Source organism: Dermacentor andersoni, chromosome 9 (assembly GCF_023375885.2).
Source record: "Dermacentor andersoni chromosome 9, qqDerAnde1_hic_scaffold, whole genome shotgun sequence".
Taxonomy (NCBI): Eukaryota; Metazoa; Arthropoda; class Arachnida; order Ixodida; family Ixodidae; genus Dermacentor; species Dermacentor andersoni.
In genome coordinates this window covers 5,938,730-5,966,312 of record NC_092822.1, presented here as the reverse complement: position 1 = coordinate 5,966,312, position 27,583 = coordinate 5,938,730, and the positions used below count along the sequence as shown (strand labels likewise).

Genomic DNA, 27,583 nt, shown 5'->3' with positions numbered 1-27,583 from the left:
TAAAGAGTTGAAGATGTATTTCGTTAACCTATAACATATATATTCATGTATAACGATGCATATAAATGACGATGTTTTTCTTTCTTGCCTTTTTGTTTTATTTGTACAAAAATGTCTTGTTGTTTCTTACATATCCTTTCATAAGCATGTATCTGAGTTTTCAATTTTATGTTTAGTAAACTTCTGCTTAAGTTTTTTCTACCAAAAAGGTTACTGTTATCGCGCTGCCATGTATAACGCCTCCTGGATCCAGTCAAGCTGCTGACGGCAGCTTTTAGCCCGGGAGGACGTTTCTAGTCTGTACTAGAAGAAGAATAAAACTTGAACTTGAACTAGTGAGAGGCGCCAGTAACGAATGAATCATATATTTCTGTGGTCGCGGGCCCGCATTTCCACAAATTTGTCAACCATGTTTTAAACGCTTGTTTCTTTGCGAACAAAAGAATGGCTCCTTAACCTTATACTGGTGTAAAACCGCTACGGTGCTTGTATTGGCATAAATGTAATAAGATAAATTATTTCTTTAGAGGAGTCAGTGTCCACGTGGATTATGTACAGGTTGTTTCTTTAACACTTGTCTGAGATCATTAAACTTTGGGGAAATGGAGACAGTGACATTTAATTTAACAAGCTTCATAGATGTGGTGAGAATCAGAAACGCCAGTACTATTTCTCATTAAAATTTTCTGTTAACATTTAGAGTGTCGACTTTGTGGGGCATTGCAGCATTTTAGTTGCAGCAGTTGACCTTTTGCGAGAAACTAATATTGCCCCAGTGTGAAAAGTAAGCGCTCCAAATGGGGGCGAAATGCGAGAACACCAGCGTACATAGCTTTAGGTTCACGTTAAAGAAACCCAGGGCCAATCCGGAGCCCCCTCTCCCCACTACGGCGTGGTTTTGGCACGTATAAGATCCCAGAATGTGCAGCGAAGTGTTTTGCTGTTCCACCTAATCCGTAACTAAGAAACTATAGCTAATAAACTAATATCCTGGGGTTTTACGTGCCAAAACCACGACTCGATTACGAGGCATCTGACTCCGGGTGTCCTACGAGCGTCGCTGCGTTTCGACCTCGGTCTCGGCAAGCGCGTTGCTATGGCAGCGGTGGGCGACACATGCTGATTGGTCACGGGATACCAGACAGCCCGCTCGCGCTGTCCCCCGCACGGAACAGTGCGAGCTGGAGCGGCGGGCAACGCATTTCACGGCGCACCCTCCGCGCGCATTTGTCAAAACTGGTGCAGAGAGTCTCCGGCGAAAGGTTGTACATGGACCACTGGTTGTCTTCAATATTGCAATTACAACACCCCGAAAGTCGCCAACGAAAAAGGGTGATAATTTCGACAACAAAGCCCACTTGTACGACGTCACTCGAAGGCCACGCCTGTTTTGGCGCAGGCGCGAACAGACGCGCCGCTTGCAGAGTGCGCACGCATATATTGGCGACCGGGACGAGCACTTGTACTAAGCGCCGGCCTGGAGAGCTGTCGCTGACCTCGCTGGGCCGCCCCTGTTTCGCCCTCTCCGGAAGCTTCGTGGCGCGGCCGTCGCCACCGTCTCGAAGGGCTGGTTGGGCAAGTTATGATTTGCGCCCTTGCTGCGAAGCTTGGCCGGTGAAAAATGTGTTTCTATAGTCATGTTATCTTTTATCCTTTAGCTTTTAATATGAGACAGGCGTTGCAGCAATGCCGGGTATTATAGCCTTAGAGAAATATTGCACGATATTGAGTTGCATCTCAACAGACATTATATTGAAGGTAATAGAAACTCAATAATAAAGCAACCCTGTCTGTGTAACAACCTATGCTAACTTGCAGCGTTTAAGTATAAACCCCATGCAAGCGACAAGCGACGCGATGGAGATGGCTGTCGCGTTCGCTCGTCGCCTACAAGTCGTACCCCATGCGAGCGATGGCTTCGAGCGACGTCTCCCCAGTGTTGCCGGTATGAGGGCAGCAATATAAGCGCCGAAACTAGCGTGATGTGTGCTTTATTAACTTAAGTTGATGTGTTTTACTGTAAAAAGCAGCATAAAATATTTCTGAAAGTCTTTTTTTTTTTTAATTATGGGGTTTTATGTGCCAAAACCAGTTCCTGATTATGAGGCACGCCGTAGTGGGGGACTCCGGAAATTTTGATCACCTGGGGTTCTTTAACGTGCACCTAAATCTAAGTACACGGGTGTTTTCGCATTTCGCCCCCATCGAAATGCGGCCGCCGTGGCCGATTTCTGAAAGTCTTGCAGTAGGTTCTTATCCTTGCGCGTATAAAGATTCAATCGTTTGCTCGTTCCGTGCGACAATCGGAAGTACTTGAGTTGTGTACATCCAGTTCGGGCTTCGCGCTATCGGCTAGTCTCTCATAGCACTTCCGGGCGACGAGCGACGAATTCTAGATTTGCAGAACCGAGCGATCGCGCGACAAGACCGAGCGATCTGTTCACGCGACGGCCCGATCCGTCGCTCCTTGCTGTCGCGCGCAAAATCACGCTCATGGTGTTTAGCCTTTATTTGTTTAATGCTGTGCAACACTTTTTGGTAGAATGCACGTCATTTCGTTTTAACCGAAACTGTCTAGCTCTTCAATTCACACGCCATCGGCCAGCAGTGGTGTAATGAATCTTAAAAGCGTGTTAATGAATACAGTACTGGTTTAAACTTTGAACGCGAAGCAGGCTGAATTGCCCCAGACACCGGTGTTCACCGCCCTTTGTAGAATGGCGGCATCGTCATTCCTCTGTTCGACGTGGCACGTGACAGCGACCCCGCGTGAAGTCGCTCCACCAACCGCGTAAGGCTAACGCGCTAGGAATTTCACGTGTGACAGAGATGGGTACGCTCTATTGAAACATCGGCCAGCCTCTCTAATCTTGATGCAATCAAATTTTAATTCACACGGTTCTTCAACCCGTCGATCTTCATCTTGACTTCGCTGCATCGATTTCTCTGTAAGTTTCTAATCCCCACGAGAGAGTAAGCTCTACAGTCTAATTAGCACTCAATAATCGAATCGGTCACTGTCGAAACGGCGTGAAGGACGTTTCACTCACGATCGTTTCCCGCCGACGCCGTCCCTCGCAGCACACACAGAGAGCCCGTACCTGGCCGTGCACATGTCGTACGGGGGAGTTCCGCTTCACCGGATCCAGGTGCGTGTGCCCTGTCAGAAATGTGCGCTGCGGTCACTCGTCACGCATAATTAAAGTACGTGCAAACTGGTCGGCACACTAATTTCGGGGAAAAATGCAGCACAGAGTTGGGATCTATATACAGCGACGCCTTGTGCGAGTGCATAGAGACACCAGTACACGCACGCACCATTGTGCGCACACACTAAATAAATTAGCAAGCACGGTGTCATGCGCGCGCACACGCAAACACGAACGCGCCTGCACTCGATTACCGCGAGTTTATACTCGCTGTCAAAACGCTGGCATGAGGAAGCGCGGCAGCAGCAGCGAGCGAATCGGCCTTGAGTGAATTTCCCTCAAAGAGAATTCTACGGTGGGGTTCTCCGTGGTTAAAGCACTGCGCGCAGGCAACTGCCCAAGAACCCGTCAAAGGCAACAGAGGGCGCTCGCACAAGAGTACACAGGTGGGTACACGTCAATTTACAAAAATCTATGTATACAAGCAGGAAATAGCACATTTGAATAATTAGAAAACGATTAGTCTGTGTGCTCAAGAAAATATAAAATGTGTACATGAAAGATATAGATTAGTTGAAGTATTTTAATGTTACAAAAACTGAGAAAGAAAATCGTAACACAACACTACAATCAGTAGAGCACAAACTCGTGAAAATGGTCATATGCAGCATAACATATGCACACAGGCAATCAAAAAACTCACTGTCCTTCCACTCTGAAGAAGGATGAGCAGGGAAGCTGTGCATGAGGGCCCCTTAATAACGAACTGCACCGCGGGTCGGCCGGTCCAGCAATGCACGCATTGTCTTCGGGATTTTGTGTCTACACGGACATGATCCTGGGGGAGCTAGCCCTTAACAGCTGCGCTGTAATAACACGAATGAGTTTGACTGAAAGTAGCTTAATTTGCAAGCTTCATAAGGTCAGGGGATCTGTTTCTCATAAGGCGAGGATATTAGGTAGACGCAAATGCATGCCGAAGCATTTGTTGACCATAATTCGTTCTGGAATGCGGCATGTTTATTATTCGGGGATCCTTTGTGTCATATATTGCAACATGTAGACGAGCTATACTTCGGATACCATTTCCGCATGCTTGAGTTCCTTGCGATACCTCAGTGCCAAACGGTCTTCAAAGAAATTTTGAAATCTATGTAGATTAAGTGTTGTAAACAGTGGCTGAGTAGGACCTGCGTCGTACGGCTTATCAGTTACGAATATATTATTTTTGCTGCAATACAGAGAGAAAGTATATATTAATTTTATATGCCGTGCCGCATATGAGACATATGTTGAGGATAAGAAAAAACTAAAGCAAATTACCCACATCAAACAGCAATAATTTAAATTACTTAAGAATAAAGCATTGTAAATTAGTATTCTTATTTTTCGTAGAAGATATTTAAGGCAGTAGAATGCTCTTACGACTTGGGAAAGTTTTCCAATTAGGAAGTCATAATGGGTCTTCCACGACGTATGTTCATCAAAGAAGACGCCTACAGTTATTGTTTTTACAATTTCAATTTGTTCTGCCTCTCGCTTTATTGCGAACTATGCGGTGAGAACACAGCGCACACGAAGCTATCAGCCCGCTGATCGGCCTGCCTAAGGCATGCCTATACCCCATCGCAGATCGCCCTCAACATAGGATAGTGCCGGCGTGGCCGCGCTCAGCCGCGCCCCGCGCAGCCACCGCCGGAGTGGAAGGCGGTGTGCTTCCTCCCCGCCGCGTTGTGCGAGCGGCATCGAGCCTCGCACGCCGACAGGCAGCACGCGCCACCGCGGGCGCCGGCGGTGCGCATCGAGTGTCCGTGTAATTGCTACCGCAATCGAAAAACGAAATGACCCCGCACGCGAGTAACGAATCTTCTTTGTAACTATGTCTTAACCGACTAAAAAAAGAAACTTCTCTTCAAGACTGAAGTTGAACTGATGCGCTGCAGAGGTGAACGCATGCGGGGACACTGACCAAAAACAGAAAAAGCAGAAAGGAACACGGACCTCCACGCTGAGAGCTGTTCATTCATTCGCTTACGCTCGTCATATATATATGCATTTCACAGATGGCGAATGATAACGTCATGCTACTAAATGTGATGTAACAGTGACACATGAAAAACACACGAAACACGTGACTACACAGACATCGCTCAAGTTATCGTCGTGTGCGAAACCTTTATTTTAATAATTCCACAGTGTCTGAACCTAAAGCTACCCATGGCGCCCGCACTTGCGGCCGTACTTCATCAACAGGCAAGCACAGTGTTCTGTAACCTAACGTCGTCCGGCAGCACGCATTCAAGGATGTTCAGCAAACATAAATGATCAGTTCTTTGTTCAAGAAAAACAGTAGCAGTTGCCGAGATATAACGACGCGCAATTTTTGTCAGTGCCTTACCTAGCACTCATTCGAGTCGGGAGCTGCTGTCGGCAGCTAGCTTCAGTGTATTTACACATCACAGACAAATATACTGCGTACGGAAGACGCCTCCTCCCGTTTCAATAAGGTCCGCGGCGATTCGCCACATAGCGACCCCTTAAGATCGAGCGTGCTTCTCATTCTCTGGGAAGCGGAAAAGACTCGCTTTGCTGCCCCTCTCAGTGTTGGCCCAACATAGGGGCGCATAGAACGCCTTCTGGCGTTTCTTCTGTTTTCCTTCCTCTGCCCCCGGTCGACACAGAAGCTCGCAGAGCACAGCAGACGGCAAAGGCGTGCACGCATGGAGGAAGGAAATAATAGGAGGGAGCATGCCGCAACGCCATTGAATCCGTTGTGGCAGCCCAACACGTGGTAAAAACGTCAGAGCGCGTGGCAGGTTTTAGTACTCCCCGTTGATTTTTGTTTTTCGATACACATTCGAAACTATTTGAAGCTCTTCGAATAAACAAAAACATGGCTACCACCGCGGCACTTTCGCTTAATGCCGCGCTATCGTTTCTGGATTGTGGCATCGAATCGCGGTGTTACGCTATGCGTCTCCGGCGAGCCGCATCAGAGAGAAAGCTTCTCAAGCGTGTCGGAAGTTGAAGGCAAATATTGCAGGCCTCTCCGAAAAGTGCGCGGCGTTGCTACGCTGCTGACTGCTTTTGAGGTAAGTGTGCGCTGAGGTTCGTGTTGCAGTGAATAATGTCTGTTGTCATTTCAGAAGCTAAGCCCGCATATCCTTCACTTATTAAGGGATAAGGGAGACTAAAAACTGTTTTGTAAGCTGGTGAGTTCTCGTGTGAGGGATAAAGCGAAGTTTAGTTGGAGTGCACCTTTCTCTTTCGTTCCCCGATACAGTTTGTTTTACCCGTCGTGGTTGCTTTGTGGCTGTGGTGTTGGGCTGCTAAGCACGAGATCGCGGCATAGAATCCCGACCACAGCGGCCCCATTTCGAAGGGGGTGAAATGCAAAAGAACCCGTGTACATAGATTTAGGTGCACGTCAAAGAAATCCCGGTGGCCCAAATTATTCCAGTGTCCTCCCCTGCGGTGTGCCTGATAATCAGATTGTGGTTTTGGCACGTAAAGTCCCATATATTTTTTTATAAGACCTTATGCGTCCGATGATCTACCGCTTGTTCGTGTTCGCAGTACGCAGTGTTTGAAGCAGGGCCAGTGCTTGGGAACATAGTGGAGACCACATGACCCGGCCGTATATCGCTCTCAAACGCCAAAAGCTGGAACAAGCGCTGTTTGGAGTTGCTGCTGCTTTCCTTGGGAGCAGATAAATTGACAACGCACCACGTTTCACGAGAAAACAGCATAGCACGTATACGTAGCAAATGCAACTCACCGTTTCTTGCGGGAGTCAGCGTCATCTGAGGGAATAAGCTCCGCCGCATTCGGCCTGCAAGGATGACTGCACTTCCGCAATGCCACCAATCGCATGAATGCAAACTCTCACGCGTAAGATGCCACTGATCCAGCGACAATGCAAATCAATAAACTCGCATAACAGGGCAAAGTAGACACGGGCAAGGCCTCGCTCAAGAATTTGACGAATTCATATCGCTTATTATCGCTCACAACGGTTTGTTTACTTCGGCCGAAGTATATGAACTGTAGCCTAAATGCACTGAAGTTGGAGTGTGAACCACTCACAACTCCCCCAAAGTGCGGAACACATGCCGCACCGAAGCGAAGCAAGCATCCAGAGAAAAATGCGACCCGAGATACAGGCAGAGCAATTGAGCAGACACAGACGCCGTAGAACGAAGAACCAACTTCGGAGGCTTCCATCTGAGCTGCAAGCAGCTGCCGGCCGAGCGCACGCCGAAGAAAGACTACCGGTAACCAGACGTCTCGGCAAATCTTCCTCAGTGATTTCGACGCGAGAGCTGACGTGTTGGGCGTGGCTTCACAGAGCGTTCGCTTGCCAAGGCTGGCTGCGTGACGTCGTGCTGCACGGGTGCAGAGGTCGCCACGAGGAGCAGACGGAGCAGCAACCGCGACAGCAGCGCCCGTCGACGAAACTAACGAAGCGGCCGCCAAGTGTATTGAAAGAAAGTACCGCAAAAAAAAAAAAGAAAATACAAGGAAGCGCATTTCTCTCTACGCTTAATTCCCCAACTTTACTTATTCGTAGGATTCAAAGTTAGAGCCAAATATGCAAAATTTTAATTTTCCGTTGGCCACCAGAAACATGGCGACCCGATTTGCCAGATATCGAAACTAGCCCGGCTGTCCACCCACATCGCGCAAATTCCACGCAGAACGAAATCGCTGCGCAGTGCGCGACGGCAACGCATGCGAGCCGCGTCCCTCGATGAAAGGGTTTAGGTGCATGCATGCTATGTGCCGCAAGGGCGGGTTATATTATTACGCTATTCAAACTCTGAAGTTGCTCATTCCAGGTCTTACTTTCTGACTAAATTATTGCTCAGAATTTTGAAAATGGCAGCCCACAAGCAAATATGTTGAATCATAGCCTTCACAGCGCGTGCCTTTTATTTTAAGTGTCAGAGTACTAAACAATAAAAGTGCACACGCGGGATCGAATCCCGGCCACGACGGCCGCATTTCGACGGCGGCGGCCGTGGTTGGCACGTAAAACACCATCGTGTTTTTTTAAAGTGCAAAAGAATATCAGTGCTTAAACCTGGAGGAATTCTACTGGCACGGCTCTTCACGGGCAGCGTATGGTGGCGCCTGTGCGATGTCATTACAGGCCCCACGCAGTGTGTTAAAGCTTCTAAGGGTGCCAGAAATTTCGGCGCGCCCGCGAATGGGCTGTTTGACCTGAGGAGATTTTCACTGCACCCTAAGTACGATTTCGGCCCCGTGCAACGGAAGTCGCCGCTGCAAGCGTCGAACGCCGCGGCTGCGACCATGGATGGATGGATGGATGTTATGAGCGTCCCCTTTGGAACGGGGCGGTGGGTTGCGCCACCAAGCTCTTGCTACTATACTGCCTAATATCCTACCAAGGTCGAACAACGAAAAAAAAAAAAAAAAGAAACACTGTGAACTACTTCGCCCAAACGTTCTGATCCCCTGGTGCGAACTGTGCTTTTGCACGTCTCCGTCTTGTGTCGTTTCCCTACTTTTCTTCCACCAATCCTCCAATCGCCTCTTACTAATGTCTATTGCGGACATGTTTGCTTTACCACTGCTCCCGCTGAACCCAAGGGCTTCAAGGAGGCCAGTGGTGCCTAAATCGACCGCTGGGCAGATGTCTTCCCATTCTAATAAAACATGCTCCATCGTTTCCCTAGCTTTGCCGCAGCAGGCACATCTTCTTCCTTCTTATATCCCGCTTTATAAGTGCGTGTTCTAAGGCATGCCGATCTCGCTTCAAAAAGTAACGAGCTTCCCTTTGAGTTATCATAAATGGTTTCTTTCCTGATTTCGTTTTTACTCTTAAGTAGTTACTCATGGCAGGTTTCTTTTCCATTGCCGCCACCCATGAGATTAATTCAGCCTCTCTGACTTTCCGCTTGACCTTCCTTGTTGCTGCGTTGCCCACCCCACAGGCCGCATACTTGCTGGTAAGCTTCCTAGTTCTTTTCCTCCACTGTGAATCAATGTTTTGCCTGTACAGATACCTGAACACTCTCCCAGCCCATTTACTTTTTCCATATTCCTCAGCCGTTCTTCATACTCAATTTTACTGCGAGCTTCCCTCACTTCAAAACTAGTCCAGCCCATATCCCCTTGCACAGCTTCAGTTGTAGTCTTCCCGTGAGCGCCTAATACGAGGCGACCCACTGACCTTTGGTCCCCGTCGAGTCCTGATTGTACCCCTGATTTAAAGCAAACAACAGCATTTCCAAAAGTCCTGGAACCATTACACCTTTCCAGATACCTCGGAGGACCTCGTACATATATTGTATCCTTATAGCGCTCTGTGCTTCATTATGGCTGCATTTCTCTTCCCCTTTACTGTTATGTTTCTTTCCTGCGTTTCCATATATCCATTGCCTTCGTTTATCCATATACCCAGGTATTTATATTCTGTTACCCGAGGTATTTCCTGGCCCTGTATCGCCACTGTCTGTTCACTGCTTTCATTTAATACCATAACACTTGATTTTCTAACACTAAATTTCAAACCTAAATTGTTGCCTTCCTGTCCACAGATATTAGCCAGACGTTGCGAATTACTTTGCTTATTAGCTAGCAACACAATGTCGTCCGCATAAAATAAACCTGGGAGTTGCTGCTCTACTACTGTACCCGCCTGTTTGTAAGAGAGATTAAACCCGATATTACTTCCTTCTAGCGCCCTCTCCATCCTCACCATGTACATCATAAACAGCAGCGGGGATAAAGGGCACCCTTGCCTCAGTCCCTTGTTGATATGAACTTTCTCCTCGCTCCTCATCCCTTCCCATTCAACGTAAACGGGATTTTCTAGGTAAATCTCTCTCAAAAGCTGTAGACAATCGTTACCTAAGGCTTCCCCTTCCAGAATATCCCACAAAATGTTGCGGTCTACGTTGTCGTAGGCTCCTGTAATGTCTAAAAAGGCCCCATACAACGGTCTGCTTTTTGCTTTTGATATTTCAATACACTGAGTAAGAACGAACAAGTTATCTTCCAAACGCCTACCTGCTCTGAAGCCATTCTGAAGCTCTACCAAAATGCCATTATTCTCTGCCCATGCTTGAAGCTTTAATTTGGTTGCCTGCATTTCTAGCCTGTATATTACCGATGTAATGGTCAACGGTCTATACGAGTGAATTCTGTCTTTCTCCCCCTTACCTTTATACATTAAATTCATTCTACTTTGTCGCCAACTGTCTGGTATTCGTCAATCTTTTAATGGTTTTCAAGTGCTTTCACCAGAGCTTCCTTACTTTTTGGTCCGAGTTCATTAATCAGCCTAACGGGAACCTCGTCTAGCCCCGTGGCTATGCGCTTAGGAATTTTCTCTTTCGCTTTCTTCCAGTTTAAATTTGTCAGCACCAGCTCCTTTTCCACTTGGGTCTCTTTCATGCTTTTTTTTTCTTCAGATACAACCTCGTCATTGCCTTGGAAAGATTCGGCTGTTACTTTTTGGATGTAATTTTTGCCGCTTCTCCTTCCAGTCTGTTTTCATCTTCGTCTAGGATATGTTGTTGTATTGTTGTTGACTTCCTGCGTAATAATTTTATGTGGTTCAAAAAAATATTCTAGGTGCGGCCTTTTTTTTTTCACGTATTTCTGATAACCAACGTTCACTTTCACCTTTTAATTTTGCTTGCACCAGTATTTGAACCATAGACTTTTTCTCCCGGTATATTTCCCATTTACTGGTTACTTCATCCTGTGGCAACTGCGCCTTCTTTGCCTGCCTGTGCTCTCGAGATGCTTTCTGTCCGGCGATCGCTTCTCGTATCTCCTTGTTCCACCAGCTTCTCGGTTTCTTTTTTCCTTTCCAACGAACATGTTTCTCTTTACGTATTTCTGTCGTTACTACACTTAGAAGCTCACCGCACTTAGACGAGCCGGCTGGTCGCAGCGATCGCAGCGAAATTTTCGAGAACGCCAGCATAAAAATGTAATGCACAAGAGGGGAGAGGATTCCTCGAAATTCCGCCTACAACTATTTATTCTTTATTATTATTATTTTATTTACGCGATACTGCAGACTTCATGGGGTTTAGGCAGGATTTCGCGCTTTTTTTTCTCTTCTTTTTTGCTACTGAGGTTGTTCGGAAATGTGTGTCGTACAACAAATCCATAAAACTGCAACTAATTGAGTTCAAGCCGTGGATTGTGCAAGCGGTACGTGGCATCAGCACCGACACGCCGACAGTGAAGAGAAAAACTCGTCGGAACTCACAGATTCGTTTCTGTGGCTTCTATGCGTTCGCCGACACGCTACGTTGCTAGTCAAGCGACACTCTTCTTTTTTTTCACGCTGGGATCCGGTGCTGACATTCTTGCGTGCCTTTCCGCTTTATTCAGCCGTGCTGCGAGTACAGTGTCCCTCACGAGAGGGCTTCGGATGTAGTTCGGATTTTCTGGTTTCTTGCGTACATGCTATTCGCGATACACGAAAATGGCACAGTTGTGCCGCGGTATGCCTCTGCGGCCACGCGTGGGGAGCAAGGGAAAGAATGTGCGACTACGGCCGCACACCTTATCGAGGGAATGTGTACATGACCGCATAGTATCCGACGTTTCAACACCGCTGTTGCGCACTCCACAGCAAATGTAAACTTCAAAGCGTTTTTAATTTACAAAACGCACGTATTATTTGCTCCTATTGAAGACGTGTCAATAATATCATAGCCCGCAGCTATTTTTCATTACATTTGAAAAAAAAAATGCAGATTTATGCCACAAAGCCTGGCAGCCTGGGCGTGGCACCAGCCACATTGTTGGGATCGCGCTCGTGTGAAGCGAGCCCTCTAAATACCGCATTGCCGCGACTGCACCAATCTTATTCGCTCCCGTCGCAGCATGTGAAACAGGCTCAGGACGCGTCCGCGTTAGGCGAACCCGCCAATAGTGACAACACTGCCTGAGTAGTTGAAACGCAACGCTATGCTTTGCTATCACAATCAGTGCATGGGGCGCGTTTTGGCGAAACTTTTCTCTTCGTTTTCTTTTTTCTCTGAAGTGCTACCCATTGAGTTACGCTGATGTATTATCGTGTGAACTTCGACAAATAGCCGAAGGGGCAAATATCTCCGAAATTCCTGGACTTGCCTGTTAATGACGAGTCTCGCGCGCGCGTTGATCGGCACCGCCTGCTTCGTCCAGACGATGCCTCCGTCCGGCAATTGACGAGGCACATTCTAGCGACACCGTTAATTAGTCGAATAATGGTGCACTTGTCTACGCTTAATGGTGGTGTCGCAGTATCGTGAATCATCGTTTAAAAAAAATCTGGAGTTTTACATGCCAAAACCACTTTCTTATTATGAGGCACGCCGCAGTGAAGGACTATGGAAATTTTGACCAGCTGGGGTTCTTTAACGTGCACCTAAATCTCTAAGTACACGGGTGCTTTCGCATTTCGCCCCCATCGAAATGCGGCCGCCATGGCCGGGTTTCAATCCGGCGGCGTCTTGCTCAGCAGCCCAGCACCATAGCCAATGAGCAACCACAGCGGGTGTGAATCCTCGTTATGAAACGTCCGCATTTATTTGGCGATATCTGGGGCAGCTGGAGGAATAACTACAGTAAGTATTACAACGGAGAATGACTATTAAATGCGACAACGCGTCAATCGAGCAGCCGAGAAACTTGGAAGTCGGCGTCGTCTGCTAAACGTTCCCAGTCGCGAAAACCACGTAACTTGCACAAGTGGGGAGTGCCATATTCTGCACTTGAACTTCCCCAGTCACGCTGTCAAATACTTGCCAATCGTTTCCACACTGTCTCCACCTACGTTTAAGAAAGTTGGTCGCCACTCCGATGTCGCATTATTTTTGTTTGCTCTATCACTGTACATACCTGCGTAATAATTTGTCTAGTTTCTTTGTAATCATAGCGGTCAAAGTGTTGCAGTGCAGCGCGACCCGCGAGTATAGTTCGCAAATCGCTCCGCCCGTATCGCAAGGGGCACTGAAGCGCACCTCCGGCTTGCTGAAGGAGACGCAGTCCGCGGACAGCTGCCATGAGCAGCCATATTTTGCACTCGTGCGCGGGGCGTGCAGCTCGCAAGCTGAGCGTCAACTTTTCAAGCGAAGCTTCTACTGGCCCACAAGCGGCGCTGTCGTGGTCACGCAAAAACAAGATTGCTCTCTGCGGTAACGGGAGGTTTGATAAGTTGGCGGCTGCGCCGGAGCGCGAGTCGTCAGCGAGGATTCCAGCTGCACAGGCGCACGCCACGCGCGCAACCAATCAGCGCCGTTTCGCTTCCGCCGGGCAGGAAAGGGTATCGCACGCGCTGCCGCCGGCTTCGTTTCCGTACAGTTCAGTCTCTGAAAAGGAATGGGACGTCCATGCGTTCTGCGTCCCCCCGAGGAATGAGCAGTCTGCGACGAGCGGCGGCGAGAACTAGCTCGTGAAAGGGCTCGCCGTCGGCACGCCGATCCAGCCGTTAGAGCCACCCGAGCCCAGGCAATCTGACAGCAATGAGAATAAGATCCCAACCGTGACGAAGGTCAGGTGCACGAAGTACAAGCTTCGCTTACCCTATCTTTCCGGTCGGGGAAGGCTTTGTCATTTTTCCTCAAGTTCTCTGTTTTCAACAGAAACCTGCTCCTCTCTTTTTTCGGGCTGCTATAGTTCGTCATCTAGTAGATTCCCGTATACGCTATGGGCCAATAGCTGACATCAATCAAGAAGGGTGTTTGGATCATTCCGCTTCTTCCTACCCTAACTGTGTATATTTATTGGCGCAGTTTAATAAACAGGCGTAAGCCGGCAAAAATCTGTGTCGAATTTCGATAGGAATTACGTATTTCCGGAAGTACGGCTATCGTACTATCGCCGACTATCGTCTGCTAACACGCGGCCGCACCCACCCGCATAGGCATTAAACTTTGGCCACATTGCTTATCATTATCGTAGCCGTCGGCTCTCTCTCATTTCTATCACACGGTTGCCATGTCTTCGGTAGAAAATGTAGCCAAAAAGGTCGCCAACTGCGGGGAAAACGTAAACTGGTAGCCAAAAAGTAGTCATGGTTCGACAAATCAACAATTCTCAACTTGTGACGTGGAAATGCAGAAGAAAAAGGCAAGAAACACTTGTAGTTTCCTGCTTCACTGATGGCAAACGAAAATAACAGAACAAAACAAATGTTATCGCATGACATATCATCATAATTTACCATAATGGCCAGCTGATGTTCTTTGATAATTTCTGCCGCATACTTGCGTGCTTTCTCAAAGCCGAAGCGGTGTTGCCAGTTTCAGTAGAAAGAACTCGATGCACGCTGTCCTTGCACCACTATGACTTCGCTTCAAACGTTCCCATGCGAACTGTATTGCGCCAACCACGTTCTACTCTCTCTGTTACGCAGTCGCATACACACATAGACACTGGCACCTGTAATGTCATGGCTACCACGAGGCGTTTTCGGTTGTTGCAGTCGCTTCTGGTGCCAAGAAGCATGGTCTTCGAGATACCCTACAGAGGTAACCGTCTCTGGGAGCGATATTAGGACACCACATATTGCTTCCGTCCTACGAAGGACGCAGAAGCATTGCCTTTAAGATTCGTTATTTCGTGTTACTCAGAGAGAGCTGCTTGTGCCTGTTTAAGTATGCGTCCATGACTGTCCCGGAATGCCTGAGGCGTTGACTACAGCCAATGATCGTTGCATACGAAGCATCTCGGGAAGTCCTGTACAGCCCAGGACGACAACTCGAAGAGGCCCACTGGACACATGGCGGCTGTGATATGTTTTCAGCTCTTGAATTTGCAACCGGAGCTTGCAAGACACAAGCGCATGGCCTTTAAGGTCGACCGTTTGGGACTGTTGCTTCGAAGAGGCCGTTGGGGGGAGTGTAGTTTGGGCACTACCTATCCCAATTACCACCGCCAAAAGTAGCCAGAAAGTAGCCAAGTCGCAAACCCCGAATTTCGGTCGCCAGGAGCCTCTAAATGTAGTCAATTCGACGAGAAGACCACGTAGCACGACCGGACTGGATCACGCGAGCGCGCATTCTAGCCCTGTCGTGCACAAAGCAAACGCTGAGTATACGCCAAATGGTTGAATGTATAGCTGCATTCTGCAACGTAGCGTGGATACCGTGGCCGCCTCAGGGTGCCGTGACGAGCTCGCTCGCTGAGCGGCGCGCCGAGGACAACCGCGTTTGGCGCCAAACTCGGAAGCAGTGGCGTCTATATGCGTAAACCTCCAAAAATCGATCGCGACTGAGCGCAGGGAAACACGAGGACAAAATAAGGCACATTGGAGGCGCTACTAGCCACAATGATCTTTACTTCCTTCGCCGAGCCGAACAAAACAACTACAGTGAATAACGTTGCAAACCACGTCAAACACTTCGCAAAAAAAAATAATAATAAATAAATAAACAGTGCACCCAGAAGATCAGAACTCGGAAATGTGAAACCGCCATGGCACACGCATAAAATTCAATTCTTTGTCAGTCAATGTTATGGGGAAGCTTTATGATACATGTCACCGAAATAGTGAACCTGATCGGCTTGAATTATTAGGCGAGTTACTTCACATTTGTTTCTGTCTACGATAACTGTTTTATCCTAAAAGGGTTCGCACCGACATCTCTGGCAATGTAGCGGAAGAAAACCATCAGGTGGCGTTTTATTAGGCTTGTTGCCATGCCCTCTGATCCGCTGATTGACGCAACGTCCCGTCTTCCCGACCTAATATCGGTTAAGGGACAACGGGTACGATAGATGCGACAAGCTTTGCACTCAACCAATTTATTTCTGTGTTTCTTCTTGTTTTTTGATACCGAGCCTTCCATTATTTGCTGGGTCTGTTCTTTTTTTACATAAACTGTTCAATCTACTGGGTGCTTAAAAAACAATTTCAACATTGCCTCGTGCAGCCAGATTCTTTAAGTTGTGAGATACCTGATGGATGTAGGAAATAACTGCTACATTTTTCTTGCTACCGCTACATTGATGCATGACGAGTTGACTCAACACATGATTGCCACGTCTGGGCATACGGTAGATTTTAGTGCTGCCGCTCTGCAGCCATAAACTTTCCTACAATCATTACCAGAGGGAACTCTGGCGCTGCGATCGTTCAGCCACCATGGGAACAATGGGAATTTGTCTGATCTTCGTGCTTGGGGCTTCAGACGTTCTTGTGGCTTCGTTTATTACAATTTATCTGGGCCTAAACTGAACTAAATTTCAAAGCAATGTACACTTCTTTAATGTAGAGGGCAATAAGACTCCGCAAGCACGCAGAATCGATGCAAATTGCGGAAGTTCCGTTTGTCCATGCGTCCGTGGCGTAATGGTTTCAATATTGCGCTTCTAGGCTGGAGGTTCTGTTCTCGAATCCTGCTGTCGTACACTTTGAATAATATTTATTTATTTATTTATTTATAACGCCGCAGTGCTCTCTCAAAAATGATCCCTTTGCGAAGTCAGGAAGCCAGTTAAAGCCAGAAGAACGAATTTTAGACAAATCCATGCTGATCATTCCGACTGAACTGCCCTACTTGCAGCTCCTGTAGACACTAGCGCCACAGTTCCCTTTAGTAATTGTGTTGAAACCCCGTGGGTCGTGCAGCTGAACGCGTTGCCATCGGCCGCCGGAAAGCAAGCGAATACCGTCGAGCTTAGCGTCACCATGGAGTGTCCGCATGCCGAGGCGTGACACAGCGCTAGCTCGTTTTCTTCGCGACGTTGCTGCGTAGAGGCGCTTGGCACCGCTGCGCGCCAAGGACAGTGCAACAGGCAGTGGAAAGGCCTAAGCCCTTGCGCTCTGCCCAGTCAGTCAGTCCAATCCAATCAACCATAAGATCATTCTTTCCAATACCTTCTAATAATGTCTCCCAAGTTACACGACTGAATTCCTTTGATACAGTTGGACAGCGCACTCCAGCTGTGGAGTGTGCTCCAGCAGGTGGCGCTGGCGTTGGCCGTTGCCGAGGAGGCGCTCCAGTTCGAACACCGCAACCTACACGCGGGTCACGTGCTGGTCAAGAGGACGCACGACGATACCTGCCGCTTCCGCGTCGGAGGCCGTGACATCGTGCTCAACACGCGTGGCCTCAGAGCCCACGTGACCGGATACGGACTGGCTCGCATGACAGGCGCAGGTGCGTGCATTAGCACGTGTGCAACGCGTGAAGGGACAGAGCACTCGAATTGTTTCTTCGTCTAACTTCAGTCAGGTTGCCGGACAGTCCTCACCTCTCAATGACATAGCTGTACTAAATTATGTTTAACTGCGAGGGAAGCATCGTTGCGGGGGACCTGTAGCGCTGCTTGTGCGCTATACCATTTTTCAGGTGTACGAGAAAGCGATGCTACAAAATGTGCATTACACAATTTATTCCGGCTTACTGCACGCTCAACATCAGAACTGAGCCCTTGACTATCGCAATCTACCAGCCCCTTGGGGAACCCCTCTCGAGGCCATAAAATAACGGCAGCACTAGCGACAGCGTCATCGCGACCGGGAATGGTGTGACATGTCGGGAGGAGCGGGTGCATCGTTCGGCATCTCGCAAGCTTCGCTGATGTTTCACGTTACGCTCTATATAAATAGCGCCTGCAACTTGCCTGAAGCGCCGTTTATGTGAGGTGCGTAGTTTTACGGAGAGATTCAGTGGAGAAAAGGCGAACTTGGTTAATAGGTTAATTGGTTGAACATACTAAAGATTGCAAGCGAAAAAACAATATATCGTTGCCTGGTCGTTAAGGGCCAGGCTGGAGCAGAGTACACAAGCGCAAAGCACAAACAATTGACTGTTTGTTCTCCAGAAACTTGAGATTAATGAAACATGCTAGCGAAATGTTGAAGAAGAGGGGGACGACGTTGGACTGCCCTGCGAGCGCCTACGGGCATTGCTTTCGCTGAGCCATCATCTCATATCTTGTAAATAAACGCGACCCACCGTCGTCGTGGTGGAAGTGCTGGGGCACACAAACTACCAACAAATTTCGGAGGAACGCCATCACTAACGACGGAAGCGGAACAGTAGGAGCGCCGCCGCCGGCCTTGCACCACTATACACCGAGAGATGAGCTCGGACGATTGAAAACGCCCAGCCTAGTACCAATACCGGGAGCCCCGCGGACCTTCATATAAAAACATGGCAACATGCGGGCGATGTGGCCACAGGGTCATCGCATGCCCAGACTGCTTCCCATGCCTATAGCACCATTGATTGTCACCGATTGAGCCAATCTCTTCCGTGCTGAGAGCTAAGGAAGGTGTGATGGCACATATGCAATGAGGAGCAACCTTAATAGCATAAGCTTCGATTAATTCCCATTTTCATTGGCTGTTGTACTTATGCACTGTTTCCGTCCTGTAAAAAAATCGCCGACGATAATGCAAGATCTGAGCACAGCTGTATACGTGTTTTCATTCCGCGTGGCGCGGCCAAGCTGTCTCGTGCGGCACGTTCCAAATGGAGCTAAGTGTGGCGCTATACTGCCTTGCCAGTCGGGAGATTGCGAGAGGCAACGCGTTGGTTACGCGCCGGCGCGATTCACAGCAGCCGCCGCATACAGACAAAGCGCTGCGCTCATGCAGCGCTTTGTTTCCATGCCGACGACGGACGCTACTATGGCGCCATCCCTTAGCCATCGCCGCCGCAAAGCCCCTCGTGGCGGCACTGCGCTTTTCTTCTCACACTTTCGCCGTACCCTCTTCCTCTGCTTTCCTCTTCGCGCTCTCTTCGCTCTCGCCGCTTTTTTCATCCCTCGCTGCACTCCGCGTTCGCTCTCATCTTTCGCTGAGCTCGTTTGCTCGTTTAATAGGTATGCGACGCCGACGCTCGCTGCAGGAATGGGCGCCTAAGAGCTGCGCTTTAAAGTTGGTTGGCACTTAAGATTAAGTTAAATTATGGAATTTTACGTGCCAAAACTACTTTCTGATTATGAGGTACGCCGTAGTGGAGGACTCCGGAAATTTCGACCACTTGGGGTTCTTTAATGTGCACCGAAATCTAAGTAAGTGGGTGTTTTCGCATTTCGCCCCATTGAAATGCGACCGGCGTAGCGGGGATTCGATCCCGCGACCTCGTGTTCAGCAGCCCAACATCATAGCCACTGAGCATTTGCATCTATTGCAGCTCGCGGCGAGATGTCCCGGCGCTTACAGCAGACTGCAGTTGTATCGGTGTCCGCCAGTGGCGTAGCCAGAAATTTTTTTTTTAGGGGGGGGGGGGGGGGGGGGCTCAGTTTGCAGCTCGGCCTCCTCCTTAACAGGAAGCTTTAGCTCGGGTGCTCCAATCTAAATACATGTAGAAGGAGCATTCGTTTTTCTCGGCAACCACTGCGCCAAATATCACAAGGTTTGTCATTTCTTAAATTTAAAAAAACTTGAATTCTAGTGACTGTGTTTCGAATTTTTCATTTAGGGTGTCAGCGCTTTATTAAAAATTGGCTAAAATCGAAAATTTTCTGAACACGAAACTATCAAGTTTAAAACTGCAACTCAACAATGAAAAACGATGTCACAATTCGGTGAATTTTATCTAACAGTGCATCTACAGCGGACAAAATTGATGTGTTACACATGAATCTCAAAAATTTAGTATGGAAATACGGCTTTTGCAGAACCCTTGTACACAACGTAACCAATTCACGTAAGATACAAATTGACACATCAAGTTTGTGCGCTTTGACTGTTATAGTAGATGCCGTTTACAGAACCGCGATATCTGTTCTTGATGCAGAGCTATTAGCTTGTAAACGTCGTGCTTCTATTCTTTTTTCGAACTTTCCATTTAAAAAAGTATTTTAAACAAAATTCAGGCCTAGCTAACTTAAAATTCCGCTTCTAACAGACACTACAATTCAACTTTCTCTCTCAAATGCAACAAATTTCATTAAAAGCGATCCAGGGGTTATCTCAGAACAGCCTTTCCGCGTTTTACATGTACTTGAACAGGCCGCGTCGGAGTTGGGCCCGAGTTAAAGCTTCCTCTTAAACAATTTGCCGAGCGATCAAATACATTAATAATCACTCCATTGCCATTTTCAAAGATGCTGCAAGCGAATTCTTGAACGCTACGCACTGTCAAAACAAGTAAATGATGTACTTTTTATTAAAAGAATACTCGCATGTGCCAAAAATTGTGCCCAAAATAACTGATATCAATGCTTCCATGTTTTTTGTCTATTTAATAAGTAAATAAATATCACACGAACTTTAGAATTGTATCAGTTCGAAACCAGCAAAGCAGTGCATGTCGCTGATATGAAGAATGTAAAGGCCATGAAATGAACAAGCTGAGGACGAATATGTTAATGAAACTTTGTCGTTCAAGAACTTTGTTTACATTCTTGCACACATGCAACGGCCAGTGAAAAATCTCAATGACGCTGTCATTTGTTCCAATGTATTACGCAGGAGCAGCTGTCACCGGTCGTGTATCGTGAGTAATTGCACCGAAATTATAGTCGCAACAGAGAGCACGTTTAAAAAGCAGGAGTTCTACCAAATATACGAGCGCGAGTCAAATGAAAGTGAGGCAATGCGCATATATGGCAAACGGGGTACTTTATTTAAGAGTAGCCTCCATGAGCATTCAGTCATTTGTCCCATTGACTAACGAGTCGCGTGATTCCAGTCTTGGGACTGCTTGGGTTGCTGCTTCAAAAAGTCTGCTACTGACTATTTCACGTCATCGTCCGACATAAATCTGGTTCCCTTGATCTATTTTTTCAGTTGCCCACAAATGTGGAAGTCGCAAGGCGACAGTTCTAACCTGTATGGCGGATGTTGCAGCATTTCCCACTTGAACTTTGCCAGTTTTATATTAACCAAGTCAACGACGTGGGGACGGGCATTGTCGTGGAACAAGATGACCTCATTCGTCAATTTTCCAAGTAGTTTGTCCTTGATGGCGACACGTAGCCGATCCGGCATTTCACAATATCGGAAACAATTGATAGTCTCTCAAGATTTAGCAAAGTCTATCAGTAATGGCCCCTGACGATAAAAAAAAAGATTCACCACCTTTCCGGTGGAAACGACGGCCTTTGCTTTCTTAGGGGTGGTGAATACGAATGTTTCCACTGTAACTTTTGCCGTCGTGTTTCATGCTCGTAGTAGTGGCACTATGGTCCGTCCCCGATTACAATTGCAGACAAGAAATCGTCACTTTCACTGTGATACCGGATCAGATGAGTCAAGGCAGCGCTGAGCTTCTCCGTCTTCTGGCGGTGGTTCAAAATCTTGGGCATCCATTGTGCACACAAGAGCTGATGATAATGTCCATGAATTATGGCGTGAACCGAACAGTGACTGATACATGCTCTGCCAGTTCATCGATGCTTATCCTCCATTCTTGTCTCTTCAGCTTATCAACCTTTGCATTTTGGTTGGGGGTGATTGCACGGTGGCTTTGGCCCGGTCTTAGCCCGTCCTTCTTTGAACCGTTTGTTTCAACGCTTCACAGTAACCAATGAAATGCAATGTTCAACGTACACGGCAGCCATAAGGCGACTAATTTCTTTTGAGGTGACACCTTCAGCTGTCAAAAACCTCACGGCACCACGCTGCTCAACTTCTGGAGCGTCCATTACGTCATGCAACCTTGTTCAACCCAGTGTATGAGAGCATTAAAGAACATTTATCCTCACACCTGCGGGTCACTTTTGTAAATGAGAGATGCCTGTGTACTACGCACATGCCTCGCAGATAATTAACGGAACCATTATTGTGCGGGCTGGGTAGGCTCGCCTTCATTTGACTCGCCCTCGTATATTAGAAATGCGAAGATACAATGGAATATACAAATGCGAGGATACAGCTTGATAAAGAGCAAAAAAAGTGTTACTGGAAATAAAGTTCACTGCATGTATACACAAAACCTCGCAACAAGATATTCAGATATACGTATGTCTCCAATAAATATACGTATCTAAGAAAAAATCACCATATATAATGCGTCAAACAAGGGAAATAAACATGTTGCGCTATCACAGATTCACAGAATCCTATATCTCACCCCCATTCTATCCACTGCCCCCGATGTTTCGCGCGCGACGGAAGGCGGTGCGCTTCCTCCCTGCTTTTCTCTGCGCACACAAGACTGAGCCGCCATCGTCGGCTCAACCTCCCCCCCCCCCCCATTACGCTTTCACTCGCACCTACGGCTGCGGCGCGCGGTCAAGCTGTTATCGCCCTTGGGCTTTATAGGGAACATGAGGACGACGGCGACGGCAGGAATGCGCCTAGAGTTCCATATAATTGCTATCGCAATAATATAGTAAGAGTATCCAGTAACTGAAGCGTCCCGTGGCCCCTTACTTTCCGCAAAAGAAGTAACAAAATAGAACTTTCACCATGCGACAATTTGCTGCGCCGCGACAATGTCTTTGTCTTTTGTGGGGCGGGAACACGGAAATAAAAAAAAACGCAGAGGAAAGCATGTTGGCCACAATCGAATGCCTGATTTGGGCACCTAGTGTGGCTACCGAAGCAGTATTGAAGAAAACGTGAGACGCTTGGTCCACCGAGAATCATGCGCATACTACTCTGTATCCTACACCGGTGAGAAGACTTTCCAGAGACGCTGCCCTCAAGCGAACGCGATGCAATCCGTCGAGTCCCCACAGTGATACTGGCGAGCGGCCATTGTTTTTTTTTTCTCGTCTGCTAGCCAGAAAGCGTCCAAAACTCGTCCAGGCGAAAATTCACTCGGCAAGAGAAAACCGAACGCGCACCGAAGTGCGCCGCGCGGTGGTCGGGATAACACCAGGAAAAACGCATACGCTTCTGGCTGGCTCTGGCAGCCCGCGGGTAGGGTATTGAGAAAAAAAAAATTGAAGAGGCTCAATGTGTCCTCGCGAATAAACGTCAAAATAGAAACAATAAATAAGAACGTAGTTACCTTTGCTGGCTTTACTGTCTTGACATGGATGTTTCGGCGTAAGTGAAAAAAAAAATGTGTTGATATTTTTTTGTGACATGACGGCACAAATGAACCACCACAACGCTTCGTCTGATCGTACCTCGCTGCGTGCTTTGTCAACTTGTCTGATATTCTGTTGATTTGGCTTGTCTCGCTGTATGTTCTGATGTACGACGTTAGAAAAGTCAATGCACCTTTGGCATCAAATGTTTAAAACAACATGAAACCCACAAAGTTCCGCAATTGAAGACCTAAAGCACAACTTTGGAAATGCCAATGCACCTTTCACATCAAAAGTTTGAGAACTTTATACCCATAAAGTTTCGAAATTTACATCCATGCGCTCCGTAGATTCTGCCGCCTCCGCGAGATGCCCCGGCGAGCCTGTTCGCCACCAACACGCCCTTCAAAGTTTGTGCTAGGTTGGGGCTGCTTGCGTTATGTAACTCCCGGTGCATGGGCGTTGCCGCGAAATCCAGCCCAAGTTCGCAATGTTCGCGGTTAAATGTTTTTTCCAGCGTGAAAAAGACATTCTAGACAAAATCCAGAGTGATTTCCGGCGCCGGGAGTTGCTTTGGTCGGCGGTGCATGACAGCACGAAAAAATTTCGGCGGGTGGCTGAAGCCCCATAACCCCCCCTCCCCCCCCTGGCTACGCCCCTGGTGTCCGCGTAGCCGTTTAACGAAGAGTCGGTGTGCGTAAACGACGGGCTTCGCGTAAACTGTAAGTAACTGAGATTTCGAGTTACGAAACTACTGAAATAGTTTGTCCCCTCTCTCGAACTGCGTTGCCCCTTATCTCGCCGGTTTACGCGTCGGTTGGACTCCAGTGGCTCGCAAGTGCGCCCAAACGTACGAGACTAATTGACTGGTTTTTCTGCGTCACGTCTCAAGCTGCACGGTTTCGTTTTGAACATGGCTATGTTATTAGTCGTGGCATCTCCATGAGAAAAATTTAACAACACCGCTTTCGTGTTCTTGGGTCGTCTTACGCGCCTAGGCTCTGCGAATAGAAAGAAAAATCTAAAATCTTTAACATGAAAAAAGATTCACATTTGATGCCCTTCAACGAATCTCCCTGCACCTTGCAGATTTTTGCAGAATTCACTCTGCCAGTGGACGTTACTGCGCTTAGGGATGTCCTCGATTTATGCACCCTCGCCGTAACACCTCTTGGTTATAGCTGATAGGTGGTAGAGCGACGGCCCTGGAGAGGCGGCGGTGCCGGAAAGCAGGATCGATTCTTTTTCCACTGCGAAGTTACATGTTAAACAAGCCACGTGGCGTTCCCTTAGTGGTTGGTGCTACTTTCAACTGGATGTAAGTTTTCTTTTTCACGTTTTACTGCCATGTTTGCAGGGAACGGGCCCCTCTATACAAAGCCTTCTAATATATACGAGGCTTCGAAAGACCACGGACTTCTCTTCGTCTACAGAAACATGGTAACCATTACAAGGTATCGCAAGGCTTTCTAGTGTACGACTTAACGAATTATAGCAACACATATGACTCAACATCTCGGAAAGCTGCATCCAACCGCGCCTAGAATGAACAAAACCAATTTCGAGAAAAAAAAAAAGCGGCCGACCTGGGGCCGTGTTGACACACTCTTCTCAAGCCGCGGCCCAACTCTCGGGTTCTTTGTTTATCATTCGGTTCCAAGAAAGGTGTCAAGGTCTCGATCGCAGCCAAACAATACAAACACACCCTTTTTTGCTTTGAAACCCTAGTCTTCCGTAAGTGCCACAGGGTGGGCATCGCAACATCACGGAAACAGGACAGAAATTGCGGGAGCATGGGCACTGACTTCCAGCTAAGGTTTATTGGACACAAAACAGAGAAACGAGGTGAATGCAATATCCCAGCAATGACTGGGGGATTCGAAGTACGCAGAAGGTGAGGGAAGATACCTCATCCTCGGTAGGTCACCGTGGTACATGTAGGGCGTTCTTTACACTTGCATGGAACGCGCGATTATCTTGCAGCACCGGATGTTACCAACTGTTATGACATTTGGCCAACAAAAGCTTATATGCTGCATTCTGCACTAAACGGCGCCGCGGTGCATGTAGTGGGTTAACAAACGCTTCGCGGAAGTGGCAGAACAAAGGAACTGCGGTTTTTTCATGGTGGCATGGTCGCCTTTGTGTTTATTTATTTATTTTATCACATTGTACATTAGTTATATGGTCAACTTAGTTTATCTGCCTTGTCCTCCCTCCTCTTGCCCCCGCCGCTGACCTGGGTTCATGTGTCAGCAGTAGAAAATTACCGGCTGGTCAGCAGCAATTTCATTTTCTTCACTGTGCTTAAGACAAACAACAAATTACTACTTATCTGTCAGTAGTTATACTGTTTAAACGGCTGGCGCCGGTTGCATGAAGAATTTCGCCTTTCGATAAACGCGGTTTGCGCGAGAGGCCACACACAGTATGCGTTGAGCAGAGACGTCAAGAAGCGTGGTGCTATGAGCTCGTCCCTTCGACACACTCGTTCACTGGCTCAGCGTGTGTGCCAGCGGCCCGACTTAAAGCCCGAGTGTCTGTGTTCCTTCTATGTCGGCCTTAACCAAATGCGAAGGTCGAACCTTGTGCTCAGCACCGTAGCCACCGAGCCCTGCTGCTGCACAAAGCTTTTGAAAGGTGTGCATCGGCAGGTAGAACAGGCCGCGCAGGCACGCGTCTTTTCTTTTTTTTCGCGTCGGCAGAGACGAGTGGGGCGGCTTCCACCCGCTGACCAACCTGCTGTACGTGCTGCACCTGGCCGAGCAGCTGCACCGGCGGTACCGGCGCCGGTTCGGCGACTCGCAGCCCGTCTGGTCCGAAGTGGACCGCTGGCGGAACCGGCTGCTGCACTACGCCTCGCTCGGCCGGTTCGTGGAGGACCACTTCAAGGCCGGGCCGTGACGCCTTGCGAGCTATTCTCGAACGCGTGGTGATAAATGCGCCACGGACGAACAACCACAGCAATGAATCGAAAAATAATCTTAGCTCGGTTGCAAGTGGAACAACTGCAAGCAGCAGGAAAACAGAGAAAGCTAAAGCACAGTCAATCTTAACACCTGCAATGGTACGCAGCGAGCGGACACTGCTTTGCCTTTGAACGCGCTTTCCGAGCGACAAGCCAAAGCGTTGTCCACAGGTACAGATACAGATAATACATACATAATGCATACATACATAAGATAATACGTACAGATAATGCGTCTTTCATTAGGGTTTTTGATCAAGAAAGCCAGGGTAATTATACTGAAACTTATGTCATTATATTGGTGTAAAGATGCCAGCATATGCAAAGCGTAATTAATCATAGAATACTTGAAATGTCTCTAAAATGGGTTTTCACGTGGATATAAGCATTCAGAACAGGATGAAAAGAAACAAAAACGTGCATACAGGACAAATTGAACACGTAACAGACAGTCAGCAGGGTCCTTTGTAAATAGCTTAGCGTACAGGTGGGTTAAAAATTTCTAACGCCTAATATTTCGTTCGTTTCTTCTATTTATTGGAATTGTACAAGTTAGTTGCAGGTCTGCGCGCTTACGTATAATACAACTTGTTGCGACTGATTTTCTTTAGCAACAACTATAACGAACAAAGAGTTACAGACATTACAGCATTACAGAGACATTACAGCGTTTTCGACTTCTTCGACTACGCCTTCTGTTCTGCTTTTGCGTTTTTTCTTCGTTCCGTTTGGTGTTGTGTCTGTGCATTTCTACTACATATTGGCGCCGTCCCAACAACTCAGCCATTAGGCCTTTGTCAGAAATACAGAGGCTGCTCGCGCTGTTAATATATCCCCACTGGATGGCATACCGACAAAAACACCAAATGAAAGAAGGGCACTCGAATAAAGTATTTAGACGAACATGCCCCGGCGTAACATTTTTCAAAGCAGTTGGTTCAAGTTCAAACACTTGGTTCAAGTTTTAAAAAGATGGTTCAATAGACGTGGTGTACTGCACGTCTGAGAAGCGCGGACATTTCTAAGACTGCCTTAAATCTCCCAGGTCGTAATTGCGCCTCACGTTTCATGTCAAAATATTCATTTCAGGAGCCCTTATTGCGGCTCATCGTTACATTCTTAACACAATATCAGAAGAGGGCTGTTGGTTAGGGCATGTTTAGAACCAAACGCAGTAGCAGCGTGTGGGGCAGGACAGGCGGAACGAAGCGCTGCCTGTCAACGCACTGCCCACGATGGTGGTACGCGAAGGCGCCGGTAAAAGAGAAGCGCGTAAAAAGCTGGCCGTAGTAGCTCTGCGGAAGCCCGCAAGGTGGAGAGAATTAAAGGGAATATCAGACATCCACCCGTTCGTAGCAATTGCTACAAAGGAAACCCATACTGGTTCCTCGAAAGAAGTATTTTTGATATCCCATTTATTAATTCTCTCCGCCTTGCGGGTTTCCACAGAACTACTACGTCAAACAGTTGCCTTTGCTCTGAGGCTTTTCTTTCGAGGAACCCCTATGGGTTTCCTTTGTAGCAATTGGTACGAACGGGTGGATGTCCT

At 47.8% G+C, this 27,583-nt stretch overlaps 1 protein-coding gene across 1 annotated transcript in view; it reads left to right on the top strand.

Annotated features, from left to right (window-relative positions):
• The window catches only part of LOC126527448 (uncharacterized), a 31,592-nt gene extending 5,622 nt beyond the window's left edge, over positions 1-25,970 (top strand). The window contains exons 2-4 of the mRNA XM_050175282.1: positions 17,053-17,287; positions 24,424-24,520; positions 25,772-25,970. Coding sequence (XP_050031239.1) covers positions 17,053-17,287; positions 24,424-24,520; positions 25,772-25,970 — 531 coding nt within the window. The remainder of the gene's footprint in view (positions 1-17,052; positions 17,288-24,423; positions 24,521-25,771) is intronic.
• The last annotated feature ends 1,613 nt before the right edge of the window (positions 25,971-27,583 follow it).